This window comes from Amphiura filiformis, chromosome 12, assembly GCF_039555335.1.
Source record: "Amphiura filiformis chromosome 12, Afil_fr2py, whole genome shotgun sequence".
In the NCBI taxonomy this organism is placed as follows: domain Eukaryota; kingdom Metazoa; phylum Echinodermata; class Ophiuroidea; order Amphilepidida; family Amphiuridae; genus Amphiura; species Amphiura filiformis.
Window position 1 is genome coordinate 49,584,771 of NC_092639.1, and position 18,669 is coordinate 49,603,439.

Genomic DNA, 18,669 nt, shown 5'->3' on the forward strand with positions numbered 1-18,669 from the left:
TGCCAACTGAGTGGAGCTTAATATTTTTGCAGACTTTGAGCAGATTGTTTGAGTAGTTAATTAACAGCATTTATCTTAGCACAACCCATGTGGTATTTTAGGAAAATATTTATTAAATTGGTCATTTTTCTACTTCTACCATGGAATAAGTATATAGAGCACGTAGTGCGATGGAATTGAAACTCCGTTCGTCGACGTGAGGCCAGGCGATCGTCACGCTTGCAACATGTGGCCGTAGATGGCAGCAGCATTTTTCTTTAATTAGCATATTCGTGACGTCATGTAAAACTAAGTCTCCACAGCACTACGCATATTTTTTTTACGTAGATTTTAGTACTATCGTGGTGGCAGCAGCATTTTTCTTCACTTTTCCAAAATGGCCCCGCCCGGGAGACGCCATTGGACGCCATGTTAGTGCAGGGTAATACACAGGGAAAGCCGACGCTGTCGCCACCTTTTTGTATTGCGCTAGCATATGAGTTGCAACGGCCTGCTTCTACACGATCAGGGAATCTCTGTGCAACTTGTTTAATATGACTAGAATCAAGTATCAAATCCAATTCACAGCATTGCAAAAAAAGGCATCATAGCTGAATGGTTGCAGATAAGTGACTAGTTTCTCATATAACATTCTTTTTTCCAGTTGTTGGACCATGCTTCACTAACCCATGCATGAATGATGGCATCTGTATCATAGAAAGTAACACTGAGTATAATTGTGTTTGTCCTCCTGTATTCCAAGGACCGCAATGTCAGTATGGTAAGTGGATTTGTGAATGAGGGTATGATAAAATGCAGTTTACCAAGCGGGAAATTGTTTGCAAGGTTTTGTATTCTGGACTAGCAATGAATATTCGTGCACATACTCGATCAGCCTGGATGTTCCAATTAATGGGAAAACAAGCCCAATCATTAAATAAATAAATGAAGGCAATTAGTTATTGCCTCAGATCTGTAACTGAATGAACATCAAATCTCTTTTTAGATTTATTTCACTGCCTCCAATAATTGTGACCCGCTACCACAAAATGAGCAAGTTTCAAGACATCCTGTCTACTGAGTTGATATTCTTTGATTGTCACGCACATATACACACCAGTAATATGTCCTTTGTGAATGACCATTGTGCCCCCATTCACAAATGACATACAGACATACCACTAGCTTGGACAGGTGCGTGTGAAACAAAAAACACCAACGCATCAGCCAGGATATCTCGAAACTACCCGTGTTGTAGCAGTTCTATTATTGCAGTGCCTATATGACTACCTACTAGCAGATCCCCATTTTACACCTGGTTGGAGTGAAACAAGTAAGATAAAGTGTCTTACCCAAAAATGCAACATGTTGGCACTTATTTGAATGCCCTAACTGTTAGACCAGTGGGCCATTCTTATTGATAATTTTATCCTGTTTAGAGGAGAATGCATTTTTCAGGCAGGGCTAATGTTACAGGAATTGTCTTTCTTTTCATTCCAATTTCACCTGAAAGTACTTTGATAGGTGCAACCTATCACCCTACCACCCCTGGTCATAAAAGATGCTGAAAATGTGTAATTAGACGATTCCATTTGAAATCCATACACCCTCTATGGAAGACATGACCTGAATCTCTCACACAAGGACTGTGAATTTCAAATGGGGTTACTTGAATTGCTGACTCCATTTGAAATCTACACCCCCTCTGTGAGAGATTAAGGTCTATAGGGAGTGGATGGATTTTAACTGGAATAGCCCATTTTTAAATTGCTATTTCAGACAACCCATGTGGTAGTGATCCATGTAATAATGATGGGGTGTGTCTCAATGGAATCGATGGATTCACCTGTATTTGTAAGCTAGATTGGAAAGGTCAGCGCTGTCAGGAAAGAGGTGAGTCTGTCAGTTTATTTTCAAAGCAGCTTTAGATTAGTGGTCACCACTAGTGTTGGGCGACATGCACTTTTCTGAAGTCGACTAGTCGGAAGCTTGAAAGTCGCAACTTCGACTGAGTCAGCGACTTTGGCAGATCATAAAATTTGAAGGTTGGATTGTTGTTAAAACAGATGAAAGCAATGCATACGGAACTTAGCTGTCACCAAACATGTATAATAAATAACGTTAAAAATTGAATGCAACAAAATGTTCTTTACTTTGAAGATTCTGGACATTTTTCTTTGTTATTTTTTAAGACAATGGAGAAATTAAAGGCATAAAATAGGCAGTTTATAAGCTTGTAAAAAGTCGACTTTGATAGCAAAAGTAGAGTTGCCAAATGGTGTAAACAGTCGCGACTCCGACTTTAGTCGACAGAGTCGCCCAACACTAGTCACCACATATCCCAACCATAATTATAACCCTAACCCTTATCTCTTAATCTGAAACCTAACCCTAAACCATGGTCAGTCTGCTTATTTTCAGAAGAGCGTAGACCTATCCATAATTAACCCTAACCTTAATCATAACTCTGACATTGCAGTCCTAAACAGCAATAAATTCCTGCTTGCTTAGCATAACAGTTGATATCTTAATAATTACTCTGTCGTATTATTCCAAATCATCACAACTACAGCACCTAAAGCAGAGTATATTATCTTACTAAAATATATTACAATCATGTAAAAATCAGAATTTCAACAATATTGAATGCATTTGTATCATCAAATGTTACAAAATAGCTTTAAAAAGCTGAAGGGAGATGAGTAGAAACAAAGGAGTAATTGTGCACTTTTGTGCCTCAAGTTTAATGTCTAATAGGAGCCAAGAAATAATTTCTTGTCTCTGGTAAAAAGTAAAAAAGCTTAGAGCAAAAGCAATTAATTGTTTTGTATACCTATTATGCAACCTATTATATCTTTGATAATCTTAGACGTTAAGTTTGACTGGTTTACCAGCTTGGCAAATTATAGCTTTGACTAAATCTACTGAGTTTCCCATTGAGAAGAATCATGACAAACAAATAAACACAACTCACCTCTGAACTGATGATTATTGTTCCATTTCAGTGTCTCCATGTGATTCTAACCCCTGTGCAAATAGTGGAGTATGCTTTGCTAGGACAGATATGGAAAGTTTCTTCTGTGATTGTATAGAAGGTTGGGCTGGTACTATTTGTGATACAGGTAAGAATGGATTTGACTAACTTAAAGTGCATCATAAATATGAATGAATACTCATGCATACTTCAGTAGTTTTGTTTTTGATACAAGCCTTAGTGAAATAAAATATCAAATGGGGAACTGGATCAGTCTGTATTATATCATTCTATGGTTTGAGAAGGCTGTGTGTGCCCCATTTCTTGTGTTGTATGCCCCATTTCTTGTGTTGGATGCCCACAACCAAAAAATTTCTGAACTTTCAAATGTTTCAAACTTCTTTTCCTTTTCTTCCTTTAAAAGAAATCAAATGGGTACAGGATCATGGACACAGTCTTGATACTATAGACTGGTTTTTTTTCCATTATAATTATGTCACTTATACACACCGACATCGCCCGGTTAATAATTACATCATACAGCAGATGAGACACTGAAATGAATACCCGGGATCGATCACGTGAATGTGCTATGCACGATTTGATATTCAGACGATAAATCTTTGGATACCGGGGTAGAAAATGATGAATATCTCCCGTAATTGATTTAGTCTAAAGAAGCCAGATTTTGTTCCTTGCACTTGAATATATGTGTTCAACGGATATGATAGTCGTTAGTTAGCGCCTTGAGAAAGAAGCGTTCGCCTTGAACTCAAAAACTGACAAAATATTCTGATTTTATATGTGCCGAACTATAGCGCAGCGTAGGCTAGCTGCACTCACTCTCGGGGTGGCAGTCTAAAAGTAGATGACCATTGCCCTTAGCATGGCGTATACATGCTCACTCACACACAGCGAGGTCAATTACCAGGCTATTGTCAGTAGCCTTAGTCGGATGTCCCTCGGCTCATTATGCGTCTCAAAGGTCGGAACAAAATTGCCATGCGTGGCTGTGGATTCAGCCTACCATGGCGATTTCTGCCATGAAGATATCGAGGCGATGACAGTGTGTGGTAGGCCAATAATGTTCAGGGGAAGATTAAGGCAGCAGTCTGCAGTGAATCAATTTGTAACTTCAATGATTTTATCCAAATAGTTTGTATCTCAAAATAAGCACACCTTTTCTCTTTCCCATCAAAGTTGCAGTAAAAGTAGAAAATAGAGTACTTTCCACCATCAATACTGATATGAACAAAAATTGAATATACCTAGGACATTAATATATCCTTTTCTTTATTAACTTGTTTATTACCTGTTTGTTCACAGTTGATCCATGCTATCCTAACCCATGTTTTAATGATGGTGTGTGCCAGCAACAAGCAGATTTATCCGGATATCAGTGTCAGTGTACTGAAGAGTGGCTGGGTACAAATTGTGCTATAGGTAGGGCAATTGGTAGGTAGCATTTCTAAAGGAAAGTTGCACCTACTTTACATTACTCTTTATAGAACCATCACCACATTCTTCCTATCTATACCATATTTCACCCTGATGTGGCAATGACATAAACGTGTTGTGGCAGCGGTTTTGTGTGTGCACCTATATGGCATCTTTAAGTGCGTGTGTGAGTATGCCAGCACTTTAAGTGAAGGCTAGCTTCCCCTTCCCACACACACACCACACACCCACTTGCATTATAGAGCTATTCTTAATGACAGCTTTATACTTGTTTGCATTTGTGTAATTGCTGTGTTGATATTGAACTTTTGGTTGAATTCTTGTTGTTCATGCAAGTGAACATTAATGCCACTTACACCCACATCTCATATGCAGTTTATCCCTTACATACCATGTGTCTTGAATAGCTATTGCAGCCCACCAACCTGTGGTTAAGAGGCTAGGAAATAATTAGAGAATAAGCGATAGGAATTTTTATTTTGCCTATCCTCTACCGTGTGATAGGCGACAGGCAGGTCCAATATTTTGAGTAGTGGATGCCGGCGCAGCCGTATCCACTACGATAAAAATATTGGACCTGCCTGTCGCCTATCATAGGGAGAGGATAGGCAAAATAAAAAATTCTATCGCTTATTCTCATTCTTAGTCAGTTAAATATTATTTCAATAACTGTAAACAATTTTTTTAAAGCAAAAACTAAGTTACCGTCATAAAAACTCTCCTCATGATAAAATGAACGAAACTTGTTTACAACTTCACGTATTCTGCTGCGCTGTACTGCTAGCGCGTCGTATTCCGCACTAGTCTCACGATTACAGCGCAATACATACGCCAAGCACCTCTACAAGCGTGTAAGGCATTATCAAGACGCATGATGACGTGGGGTCGCTACGGCCTGATAAACGGCACCAAATCTTGCGATTGTCCAATCAAAAATGTGTTTACGAACTAGACCACTCCCACTGACTAAGAATTCCTAATATCTCATACCTTCGTTTGTATGCCTTAATCCTGCCCCACATGACAAGGACTATTTAGCCCATCTAATCTTTGAATGAGACATTGGCTGCCAAGACTTTTTTTAGCCTTTTTTCTAAGCATGTTTGCAGTTGGCTACCAGCCATCACATGATTATAATATGCTTTACTGATTGGTGAGCAAGGTTATTACAATTATTTACTTAGTGATAAGGTCGCTGAGCATAGGAAAAATACACTGGATATTTCACAGAGCCGGTTTACTGCTCATGATGTCCCACTGTGTCCATTACTCAGAAATGGAATTGAGACTATGAGACAGACTACCCATTCATAGGGTTCACCCAATTACTAATATCATGTCTTTCTTGTTATAACAGCTGATCCTTGCTACCCTAGTCCTTGTCTCAACGATGGCACATGTCTAATAAGAGATGATCTATCTGACTATGTGTGTATATGTGATGAAGGATGGCAGGGAGAGACATGTGAAACAGGTGAGAATATTAAATAGATTCATGATAACCAGGGGCGAGTCAGGGGTTAATTGTCAAAGAGGGCAAAGACAAAGCATAATCCTCTGCCTAATGATGCTGAAGATAATATTATTATAATAAAAAGAGTTAAAGAATCTAGTTGGCATTTTGCAGCACCTGTCAATCAAACTCAGATATGGTTTGTTTACAATTTATCGTGATGGCTGACATTTCTGAAAGCAGTAGATAAAAGCATCCATATGGTTAGTTTTTCACCATCAAATAAACAAACCGTCTCAAAAGTTAGGTCTTAGTAATAGGAAACTTTTTCCCTGAAGGCACCATGTCAACAATGCCTAGAAAAGTTGTTTTTGCCTTGTAAAGGTTAAAGTACCAACGTCATGTGCCATTTTCTGACATTCTCTTAAGAAAGCACCAGGTGAATAACTCCCATTTTACATGCTACCAACCAATCACAGGCCATGGGGAGGTTGATTGACAGGGTCGTCACATGCGGACTAGTGTCTTTATTTTTTACTTTTATAATTATGCGCCTACGTCAAGGCTGAATTAACAAGATGTGTGATTGATCAGGGGGTTGCCAAATTATGCACCTTAGATTGCAATCCTAACAGCATGACAAAAATGTGACTACAACTGAAACAGAATTCTTCAAATTTTGTGAGCTGCAAAAATGGGCTATTCCAGTTGGAACCCACATGACCCCTGTGGAAGATTATGGAAATATCTAACACAAGGGAAGTATGTTTTTCAAATGTAATTGGTTAGGATTATCATTTTGAAACCCATACTCCTCTGTATTATGGTTTTACCTATATTTTCTGTAGCTGGAGTGAGTATTTCAAATGGAAGTTACTCAACTGTCTATTATATTTGAAACTCATACTCCCTCTGTGGAAGATATTTCCAAAATCTTCCACAGGGGTAGTGTGGATTTTAAATGAAATAGCCTAAACAAGCCTCAAGTATAGTAATCAGTTTGTAGCAGATGTTTTTCTCTAGAAACAATGGTGCTGCAATTTTTGTTGGACTAGTGGAAAGGTTTGTTTGACTGTACATTTTTGTGTATCTTATATTCACAGCTGATCCTTGCTACCCAAATCCGTGTTTAAATAACGGTCAATGCGAGCAAGAACCAGATCTGTCTAGTTATCAGTGTCAATGTGCTGAAGGTTGGAGAGGTGCTACTTGTGAAACAGCTGATGTGCCACCGTGTACCAATAATCCATGTCTTAATGGTGGAGAGTGTAGGGATACATCCGACACTGAGTATGAATGCCGATGTCCTGATCAGTGGAGTGGAGTGAATTGTGAAAATTGTAAGTAGCTGTATGTGCAGACATGAAGACAGAATAAATTATATGATAGTGTTGTTATTAAACAAATATTTATAAACACAATATTTGTGCATCCCCATCAAATTCGTTGGTAGATGATATCCGCACAAACACAAGAGGTTATAGTCTGTCTTGTCTCAAGTTGAGAGTAATGCCATATTGGATATTGCAGTGGCAGATTCGAATCGTGTGCGCTAACCTAATCCTGTGGGGCATATACACACACGTAGAAGTGTGATTTTTCCATACGCTGGTGACACAACCACATAAACGTACCAATCTCCCACTGCGAAATCCAACATGACATTACTAAATTGAGATGAGACGCACTATAGTGATATCCATCAATGCCCTCTGGGTGTGACGTAGTGAGGGATTATACAGTATAAATGACTTTCACGTGTGAACATCCTATGCGATGTAACAATTCACATTTGCACAATTACCATATTTGCACATTCACGCAATTACCATAGTTGTCTCAAAACATTTTGTTGGTGTTGGTGTTGGTGTGTTGAGCTTGTGAAATTATTATTTCTCCTCTTTTTAATTTTTCATATAGTTGAAGCTGGTCCATGTACTAGTGCACCCTGTGAGAATGGAGCCACATGCGTGAATATAAATGAAGATTACATGTGTTTTTGTACTGATATGTATACTGGAATGAACTGTGAGGAAGGTAAGATAACGAAAAGATAGGGCAAGGAGAAACTTGCAAAATGTCCTCTAGAAACTTGTAAGGAAATGAAGATAAAACTTTTGGACGGCAAAAGAATTTTAAAGGAAAACTTGAATTTTTGGTAGAAAGGAAAAATTAATGTTACATGAGAAATCCTGCATTTAGACTCAGGAAAATGTATACAAAAGTGTTGCTTTTTACCAGGTTTGTTTTGTGGGAACAAGTCACATTCTAAGGAAAACTGCAAGTTTATTATAGTATACAAATATTGAATGCCTGGCAATTGGGAAAATATAGCTCAATGTCAAATTATGAAAAATAAACATTCCAAATTTGACAGAGTGATATATTTTTACCATTGTACAAACATAGGCAGGCAATATTTGTTTTATTTAACGATACAAAATAAATTCTTTTCCAACTGTTGTATTGTACAAAATATTCAATGGCTTAAGTCAATGCCATTGTTATATAAAGGTTAATAATAGAATACTGATACAATGTGATCATCCCATTTGAAAGCCATGCCATGAGCATTTTGTTCCTTTTCATGATCCAAGTAATTTGTATATTAACCATAATACTTCATGTTAATTTTTTTCTCCTGGCAGTTATCTTGGTTGATCACTGTGCCAGCCAACCTTGTCAACATCTTGGTACATGTAAGAACACAAATGATTACTATGAGTGCAGGTGCCTTGCTGAATACAGTGGATCTGATTGTGAAATCGGTAAGAAGTCATTCATTGTGTTATCAAAAATCACTATCTTCTGGATTCCAGGGGTCCATTTCACTAAACTTTTAACTCTTTTTAACTTGAGTATCCATTTGCAAGTTATGAATACCCTTTTACTAGATGTAACTTTATGAAGGGTCCCTCTATTCGTTGTCGTAGTGCACGGTACTGGTTCAAGCCTGGGCTCATACACCTGTTCCAAATTTTGATATGCCATAGACTTTGTGTTGTGATCATTTCGATCAGTGGTTCGTAACAAAGAAAGCTTGAGCCAGTTGACCTAGCAATGGTCATATTCTAATGTGCACTACGACAGTGAATACTAGAAAATTCAATTGAATGAACACATTTTTCATCAGCTGTATTTGATCCAACCTCGATTGTATATTGTTTACAATTTTTTAATTTCATCAATAACTTTTTAATTTATTTTAAAGTCTAATTTGTGACTCCTCTTACAATGCAGCCTTTACACCAAGATGATAGCATTTTCAATTGACTTAGTGCATCATGTTAATATAATTAGGAAAATGATACCCCCATGATATCGATGTTACTGTCACTAATATGTGTTGTGATGCATGTTCAATAGAGGTTGTGCATATGACGTATCGTACCGTAAATATGGTGGACTACTCAAATGCATTCAACAAAAGCATGATTGTAATCTACTGCGACAGTTCGTCTCACACACATAACCCTGCACTACGATCAAATAGGTTGATGACAACATTTGATTGAATGGACTGCACTGTGCCATGATTACGGTGAAGGACATTGGTTCAAATCGTTTGGAGCCAATCAATAATTTCACGCACAACCTCTATTACCTGCAGTTTTGACAAGTTGATTTTGTGAAAAAACTTATGCTAACCTGAAATTCTCATTGATAAGGTATTTGCAGCTGATTATCCTGGTTGCTAAGGTATAAACATGTAGCTTTACCAATTAAATTAAATAATTTTTGGCAGTATCTTATTAATCTAGTGCATGAGTATGTTATTTATTGCTGGCGGAGTGATGTAATAATCAGATTATATACCATAGCAATAGGTGAAAACAATTTTTGAGTATACCACGCTGCACTGGTACATTCACACAGTTCCTCTGCATTGAACCATATCATGCTGATCACTCACACCTGTAAGATTAGTATCTTTGAAAAGACCAGTATTGTTTTCAATCTATGATTGCAGACATACACAGGTGATGAGTGCAACCTGCATGTAGTGCAGCGCGCTATATTCAAAATTGTTTTCACCTATTGGTATGGCAGTTGATCTATTATTACATTACTTCACCAGTATATTCCATAACAATTGGGTGTCAATTTTTCCAGGTCATACTTCCATAATGATGACTTATTGTTTTTATCATTTTTGTTGTTCCTAGAAACTGACTGTGGTGGTAATCTAGTGATCCCAGCTAGTGGCAGCATTGAAATCAAGTCACCTGATCATCCCAATAATTATGCCAACAATTTATATTGTCTGTGGCATGTCACCGTAGCAACTAATGCAACAATCCGTGTCATTGTTGATGATGTACACACACAAACTGATTCAGATGTCATTGAGGTGTATGACAGCAGGGATCTATCAAATAGGTTGGTAATGCTATAGAAGTCATCTTGTCTTTTGTTAAAGTCATAATGTACGATCTTATAGGCCTAATATGAATTTGGTTAATTTTTTTCAAACCAGATTTTTTGGCATATTTGTAATGTTTACACATGTCACAACTTGCACCTAAATGGAATCAGCCAAATGTGTTGTTTGTAGGTAAACAGAGCAAAGTCGACATAAAGTCATAATTCAAGAAATTATGACTTTATGTCCGCCCATAGAACTGCGTGTTAAACGGCCAAAATAACAAGCAGTGTTTCTTTCACGTTACCTCGTTATTTCAGCTCAAAATGGACAGAAACCATTCCCGATCATTATTACTAGTATTATTTCAGCATTTTGAGTATAATAATATGACAAATTTAAAATTTGAAGGAAATCGAACATTAAGCCTTTAACCCATGGGCACCATACCAGCCTAATTATCAGCCTCTAAGAACTATTTTGATTGGTTTACAGAGAGGGCTGTTTATGTATTGAGCCAATCAGAGATATGGATAAGAATAGTCAGTAGGCCTGAAGGGGATTAAGGTTAAAATTGTCAAGAGATCTAAAAGCTCTATTTTGATTGGTTGCTCAGATGATTATATCATGTCATTAACCAATCAGAGGCATTTTAAGAAAGACAGTAGTGCCCAGGGGGTTAAAATGGTTACTAAGAGGATTAATTTTTCTGATTACATCATTAAGAATCAGCAAGCAATAGGGTAATTTAGGGGTTCATTAATAGAATTGGGACATGATCTATTGTCTATTTGTTAACAGCATAAAGTAAGATTCATGCCCTCAGTTCAATTTATGAACCCCATTCCTCCATACCTGGATATTTGATGATCATATTTCATGATGTAACAGTCTTAAAAAATGTTTCAACCTGCAGCAGGGCATGAATGTTGTTTATGACTGGCTCTCAACCAATTACTAAATAAACAGATATATTTGTGTTGTGAAAGCTGACTGAATACACTGAATTTGACACACACACAAAACACCCCAAAAAAAATGTAATGGCTTGGACTTGAAATTGCTCCTATTCAAAACAAAGCTAATATGGAAAAAAAGGAAAACAATCAAAACTTTTACTACAAACAATGAAAAGTTAGCACTTTTCCCAAATTTTTGGAGAAAAAAAATTCATAAATTTGATATTAATCAATCTTGTTTTTCCCTAAACCTCAGTATTGCATGGGTTATCAGTGGAACAGGAGACACAAGTGATACAGAATTTGAAACCACAGGATCTGAGCTAGTCATGGTGCTCTCAACAGATGCAGTCCTGGTTGGGCGTGGCTTCTCCTTGACGATGATGGAGATTGGTGGTGGACCAGGTAAGACCTATAATATAATATTCAGAGCAACTTTATTACAACTTCTACCACCCAAACCATAAACCAATCCTTATAATTGCCCTAACCCTAATCTCTTAATCCTAATCCTAACCCTAAACCCTAACCCTATTTTGCTGAGGTGGCAGCAGAGATAATTAATTTCAGCCCTCTACCCTCTCTCTTCTAAAATTTATTGAGGGAGTTGGAGGCATGCTATAGTAAATGCCCACATGCATAGTGTTATTCTGTTCAACCAATTTTCAAATCGTGAAGACGTTTAAAAATTGTTTGGAATAACTAGATACTGAAATCATATAAAAAGATACAAAGGTTGATAAATGCACTTTCAAACTTACGTTAAGGTCCCAAAATTATAAGCCATCAAAGACTTCCGCTGATATTCGCAAGGTAGCTCTAGGTAATGGGTTCAAATCCTGCAGCGTCATGGTGTTGTGCAAATGGGGAAGGCTCTTCACCCCTATTGCCTCTCCCCACTCAAGTGTACCAACAGGTACTGGGCTTATTCAATGCTAGGAAGGTAACAGACTCACAGTGGAGGAGATGTAGCCACCCCCTCCCCCGCGGTAACATTACTGTGATTACATGGTGGAGTCTGGCCTAATCGCTTTGGTACTCTGGCCTGTAAAGACAGGTTTACCCCAAATTTTGCCCATCATTCTAGCTTTTAATTCACACACCTACTTTAAAACATCTATTGTATATCCTTCACATCCATCACAGATCCCTGCACACCATCACCATGTTTCAACGGTGGCAGATGTCGCCTAGCAGCAACAGGATACACATGTTCATGTCCTCTTGGTTTCCATGGCAACAGATGTGAAATAGGTAAGGTTTGCTTCTCTGTTACTTTTAAAGAATGTTACTTGCAAGACCATAAAGTACACATTGTTTCACCTCTAGCTTGGTAGTGATGTCAGTAATGTTACGTGGTTGCACTGCAAGTGTACCAACAAATTGCCCTTGTATGTACACTCAAAGGGATTAGTGAATACACATACTGCGAACAGCAAAATCTGCACATACAATGTACATCACTAACAAACTCGAGGTTAACAGAATATGGTATCAAGTCTTGTTTGTTCACTTTCTAGTTTTGACTAAGAAACACTTCGTCCGGTGCATTACATAGTGACGGATCTGCACTTTACGGTAAAATCCATAGTGAGATGTTGAGATCTCAAAATAATCGCGCAAGACATAGTGAGGGATGTTTGATATTACTACATTTTAACATTTTGAAAATATCTTTCAAGGGTCTACTTTTATTAGACACATGAATTGCTGAATATTAATGGCAAGTTTGTAATCTATGCCCAATACAATTTACCTACTCAACGTTTTCCAGATGCCCATTTTTTGATAAATTTGCGATCAACATCCGTCACTATGTAAAACACCCTGGCTTTGACATCCGTCGCTATATAATGCACCCGACGACTATTTATGGTGTTACACTCTTCCGATTATGCATTTCATGTATTAAATGGAGAAATTTAACTACACCTAACTTTTAAACATAAACATGTGCATTTTCAGTGGTTCGTATAAGTATTCTTTTTATTTCTCAGAATTAATTATTTTGTCTGTTGTTATTTTCAGAGGGTCCTTGTAACAGTTCTCCTTGTAAGAATAATGGAGCATGTTTTGAAGTGACTACAGGAATTGGGTTTGTTTGTGCTTGTGCACAAGGCTGGACTGGCTCACTCTGTGGTGAAGGTAAGAAGAAAATAAAGCTTAAACCCATGAAAATTTGTACCTACTCTGCATTTCAAGCAATTGATTTAGAAGATCACTGACTGTTTGACCATTGCAAATATTTGGTGTGATGGGAATGTCAGAAAGCCAGTGAAAATGTGGACTGCTGAGGCCAATACAGCTGGCTACTTTTTCTCCATTTTGATAAATTATGCAAATTTTATGTATAACATCACATAACAAGCAGCATTTAATAAGCGCTTTTACTGATAACCAGTAAATGAACCAAGTGCCTAAATTATCTTATTCAAAAAATCTTATTCTATTCAAATTTCTGTTCATAACTTTTGGCAAATATTTTAAGCAGGAAATTATGATTTATTGTAAAGTTATGCATCAAGACCCTTACCGAACAAAAAACACATTGGGGATCAATTAAATGATACAAAAGTTATAGACATAACAAGAAAAAAGGACAGCCAATGTGTTACAATTAAGACTTAAGACAAACAAAAATTGTGGGCGCAAAATGCAGATAAAAAATTGGAGAATGCGTCGACACAGGAATGACAAATATATTGGGTTGGATTAGGCGGTTACCCATGTGCACTGATCAAAATATTGGATCGCCCTATCATCCATAACATGATAATGGACAGTCAAAGTGAAATATTTTTATCTTTATTTGCTAAGAAAAATTCATATCTTTATAGTAATTGTTTTATTTATTTCTCTATCAATGTTTTTCAGAGGATTGCTCTCGCTTAGGATGTGAAAATGATGGCACATGTGATCTACAATCTGATGGATCAAGGGAGTGTCTATGTGCTGAAGGGTTTAGCGGCAGCAGGTGTGAAACAGGTAAGTTACACATGCCCCCTCTTACAGATGTGCTGACTCTGATGTACAGTTGAGACATTTTGACACAAAAAAATAGATACATGATCCCTTTTAAAGATGTGCTGTTTCTTAGGCTAAGAAAAAAAATTGTTTGCTTGCCCTCAAATGAATTTTAACAATTGGGTCGGTCGGTCGGGATTTCTTTTTTTTTTTTTCCTTTTTTTTAATTACTAGCAAACTCTACTGTTTGTATTAATTAAGACGGCTCAAATTAATGAAAATATTGGTGTCAAAATGAATCAACTAACATTACAAAACAACTAAAATGTTGAACACAAGCTCTAAAATTTATTTTTTTACATCTTCAGAATGCAAAAATTTGAAGGAAAAAAAAAAAAAACTTTTCAGGAATTTTCAAATATAGGTATTCTTTTGTACAGTAAATAGAAAAAAAAACCACTTTTTTCTGATATCCAAAATTAGGGTCGGTTGAGGGCAAGCAAACATAGTTTTTTTAAGATGAAGATTGAAATCCCATCATGAATTGATTTCTGAAGAGGCAAATTTTGGGCTGTGACGTTTCAAGTGCGGTGCATGAAAAATGATCTGAAAAGTTGGCAACCTTGCCCTTATACAATAAATATTAATTGTTATGTCATATTTTATGTTTTCAGATGTGAATGAATGCCAAAGCAACCCATGTCAGCATGATGGCATATGTGTAGACCAGCCAGCTGGATATAGATGTCTGTGTACTAAGGAATACTATGGTGTCCACTGTGAAGCAAGTAAGTAGATATTAACTCAAACTATTAAAAGAGTTTTAATGGAAAGAAACTGAACTCTGCCATGTTTGTGTGTCGCCCATGGAAGGCAAAATGCTGTACCTCTGGATTAGTTTACTTTGCACCTGGCAAAATTTGACTTAAGAGTATGTTTTTGTGTGTCATGAGTGCCATGCATCCTGCCAATAACAAGCGCTAAGCACTAGTAATAAATGAGTAAACCGCAGACGCCAATAATTGTGGGGTCAAATATCAAGCTCTTGCCAACAAAATGACAGAGGTGCATAATATGGTCCACATGTGTTATGACGCAGAATGGTAGATTTGGCATAGTGTTATATATGGGCATTGCTGAGTCAGGACTTTTTGGTTAATCTGTAATGTAATCCGTTTAAAGCCTTAATGTATGATTTCCTTCAAATTTTAAATTTGTTATTATATACTCAAAATGCTGAAATAATGCTGGTAATTAATAATTATCGGGAAGGGTTTCTGTCCATTTTGAGCTGAAATAACAAGGTAAAGTGAAAGAACCCTGCTGGTTATTTTGGCCATTTAACACGCAGTTCTATGGGAGGTCATAATTTCATGTCGAAATTGGCTCAGTTGACCTACAAATACAACAAATTTGGCTGATTCCATTTAGGTGCAAGTTGGGACATGGGTAAACATAAATATGCCAAAAAATCAGGTTTGAAAAAAAGTAACCAATTTCATATTATAAGATTGTACATTGTGGCTTTTAGTTGGTAGTGGTGAATCTGTTTACACAAACAGTAACTTTGTTTTCAAGTTAAAAATAGGGTAGGATGGGTGTTCTAACCACCAAAATACTACCTCAGTCTGCAAAGTAACAGTAGAAAAACATATGCACAAAGATAAAATATGTTGCATGTTTTGACAATGGTTTATAAGGCTGTATATAGGCACATTTGCTCTCAGCTTTCCAGGAGATTACTTAAAGGGCATTTCGTGATCCACAGCCTCATCCCCCACTTTTCTCAAAAAAAAGTTGAGATTTTTATATCACTGGAAACCTCTGGCTACATAATGTTTATGTACAAAATATCTCTTGCAGATTAATTCGTTTAGCTAAGATATCGTGAAATTTGAATTTCGTTCTGGTGCACCAGAACGAAATTACAACGCATTGTCTATGGAGCAGTGTAATAGACATAATCATGCATAACTCGCAAACGCAAAATCGGAATCAACTGAAATTTTGGGAATAGGCTTTTTTCGTTGATATGTACTGAAACGTGTCATAAAAAGAGGATGCTAGGATCACGAAATCCTCCTTTAATGGATTGAATTGATATATGTTCTGTCTAATTAACCAAAATAGAAATTCTGCACAGTCAGTTATGATATTGCATTAACTTTGAATTTGTTTTTCTTGAGGAATCATGACCAAAAGCTTCGATGAATATAAGTATTGAGATTTGTTTTCTCTCAATTTTGTGTTTAAAGACTTTACAATAAAACTAATATTAATAATTACCAACTAATATGATTTGTGCTTGAAACCCTACCTTTTGTTATTTGCATTGAATTTCAAATTCTTTTTATTCCCAATCTTACAGGTAATGACTCACCTAATGAAAACGATACAGGAACTAATACAGCTAATCGATCAACAGTTATCCCTGGAGTCGCAGATTGGTTGTTCATCATCATAATCTTAGTCGGTGTAATTATCATAGTCGTTATCATCCTCTGCTTTGGGATTATGTGCATGCGTCGCAATTCCAGCGACGACCTGTTGAAAGAAGTCGGTCGTGACAATTGGGATATGCGAAATGGATACATGTATCCGGATTCACCGGAACCGATGTTTACAATAACTGGCCGACCTGCTATGAATATAAGCAGTTCGCCTTCACACAACAACCGTTCTATCTCTCAGAACGAATCTCCGCTTAGAAACGGCGCACAGTCGATGAACAGATTTAGTACTCCAAATTCAGGATTAAACAGTGCAGCTCTACATAATCAAATAAGGAACATTAATAATAACGGTGACTTGGAGTTATCTCGATTTGATCAGAGGTCTAGAATGGACGTTGAGAGATTAAGCCGATTAAGCATAGAATCAGATATGACTATTGAAGCAAGTTGACATAATGCTGTATTATATAGTGAACAATTGAACCCACATGAAGCATATTTTTGAAATGTATTTTATTATTGTTTTCTTAATGTGGTTTTTATTACACAGTTATGTCATGTTACAGAAAATTCGCCGGTTATTAAAAACAATTGTTCACACTTTAATTTGATCTCAATTTCCTAATCATTCAGACTTCCGGTTACATGATGGTGATCATAAAGCGCTTGATGACCAACGGGTGAACCATCTTGTTGTCATGGTTGTTGATCAGCGTGATTATTTATCACTTCTATGTTCACGCCTCGTATATGCTGGACATAACTCTGAACAATGAGGAAATTTTGGAGATCCAGGCCTTGCTGTTTGAGGCGAGCAATCACTGTCGCTTGCCACCTGAACTCAATTTCTAGTGAGCGATTTTACACTCGCCATAGACACTAAATATCGCTTACAGCGAGTCGCACAAAATTGAACTACATTCATGTTTGAGCACTTTCAATGTATTCGATTTATCGTAATAACTTAATCTAGGGATGACCAATGAACCATCAACTTGATTAGAACGCTCCCATAGACATGCAGGGAGCTCAACTGTGCACTGCTTGCACAGACATTTCTAAATTGATCTCATTCTTTTATTTTTCAATATTTTTCTGTAAAAATTGGAGAAGTGACTGCCAATTATATTTTGTAACTATCTTGCAAATTACAGCAACACAACTGATTTCATTTTCCTGTAAGTGCGAGTCAAAATTGGTCCATCGCCACAGTGCGTTTAATTGCCAGTGGCTGAGTTCAGCACTGCTCAAGAATGGCACAAAATATTCATGTCAATAATTTCAGGTGAAAAACGTGGCCTACTGAGCTGTAATTTGGCAGAGTTGTCAGTAATACCTCTATCATACCCTCTGTAAAAAGGAAAAAAAAATGAACAAGTAGATCTCGAGTTACAAATTAAATCACCAACTTCCCTTTGGAATTTTCATACTCCTTTTGAATCATGCTAAGAAGACACCTTTCTGAACATAAATGTGAAGTTTTGTGCTCATTCGATGTATTTTTCACCTGATTTCAACCCTAAACGTTTTCTTATATTTAGGCCTATACCATCTACAACTTGCTGCTGGCTATACCTTGTTTAGAACTTTCAAAAGAAGTACCTGAATGTGCAACCATAACTGTTTCAAAATAGCCGGCGAAAGTTATGCAGGTGTCTCCGAGGTCATGCATTGAATTGGTTTGAATGAAGAATACTACCGGAACCAGCACCTTTTGTTAGAAGTCACACATGAGCATAATGAGTGAAGTAGATAACCTCTATTGTTGTGAATGAGTCAATGACCTTCAATGACACTTAAGATTTTGTTTGCATACACCTGCTAATTGGTCATATTAAACCCAATAACATTGACATTTTTGGTTGTGAAAAAAAGTTCACCTGCAATTTTGATTTTGTGCCATATCGACCATCTTGGATGATTTTTGGCAAATGTTCTCTAAATGCATGATTTCAATGCCTCGGTTTGAAAAAATAATTTATGCCATTGACTAGTAAAGTGCCATTTCATAAGAAACCCTTTGATACTTTCACAATATGCTTGTTTCATGTTTGCATATATGTTAA

At 36.9% G+C, this 18,669-nt stretch overlaps 1 protein-coding gene across 1 annotated transcript in view; it reads left to right on the forward strand.

The window, feature by feature from the left end:
* Positions 1–17,567, forward strand: part of LOC140166882 (uncharacterized) — a 107,243-nt gene extending 89,676 nt beyond the window's left edge. The window contains 15 exon segments of the mRNA XM_072190368.1: positions 644–760; positions 1,759–1,872; positions 2,985–3,101; positions 4,280–4,408; positions 5,769–5,885; positions 6,968–7,204; positions 7,785–7,901; positions 8,513–8,632; positions 10,031–10,244; positions 11,443–11,591; positions 12,333–12,440; positions 13,215–13,331; positions 14,061–14,171; positions 14,825–14,938; positions 16,519–17,567. Of these exon segments, the coding sequence (XP_072046469.1) occupies positions 644–760; positions 1,759–1,872; positions 2,985–3,101; positions 4,280–4,408; positions 5,769–5,885; positions 6,968–7,204; positions 7,785–7,901; positions 8,513–8,632; positions 10,031–10,244; positions 11,443–11,591; positions 12,333–12,440; positions 13,215–13,331; positions 14,061–14,171; positions 14,825–14,938; positions 16,519–17,054 (2,417 nt within the window). The 3' untranslated portion in view covers positions 17,055–17,567.
* The last annotated feature ends 1,102 nt before the right edge of the window (positions 17,568–18,669 follow it).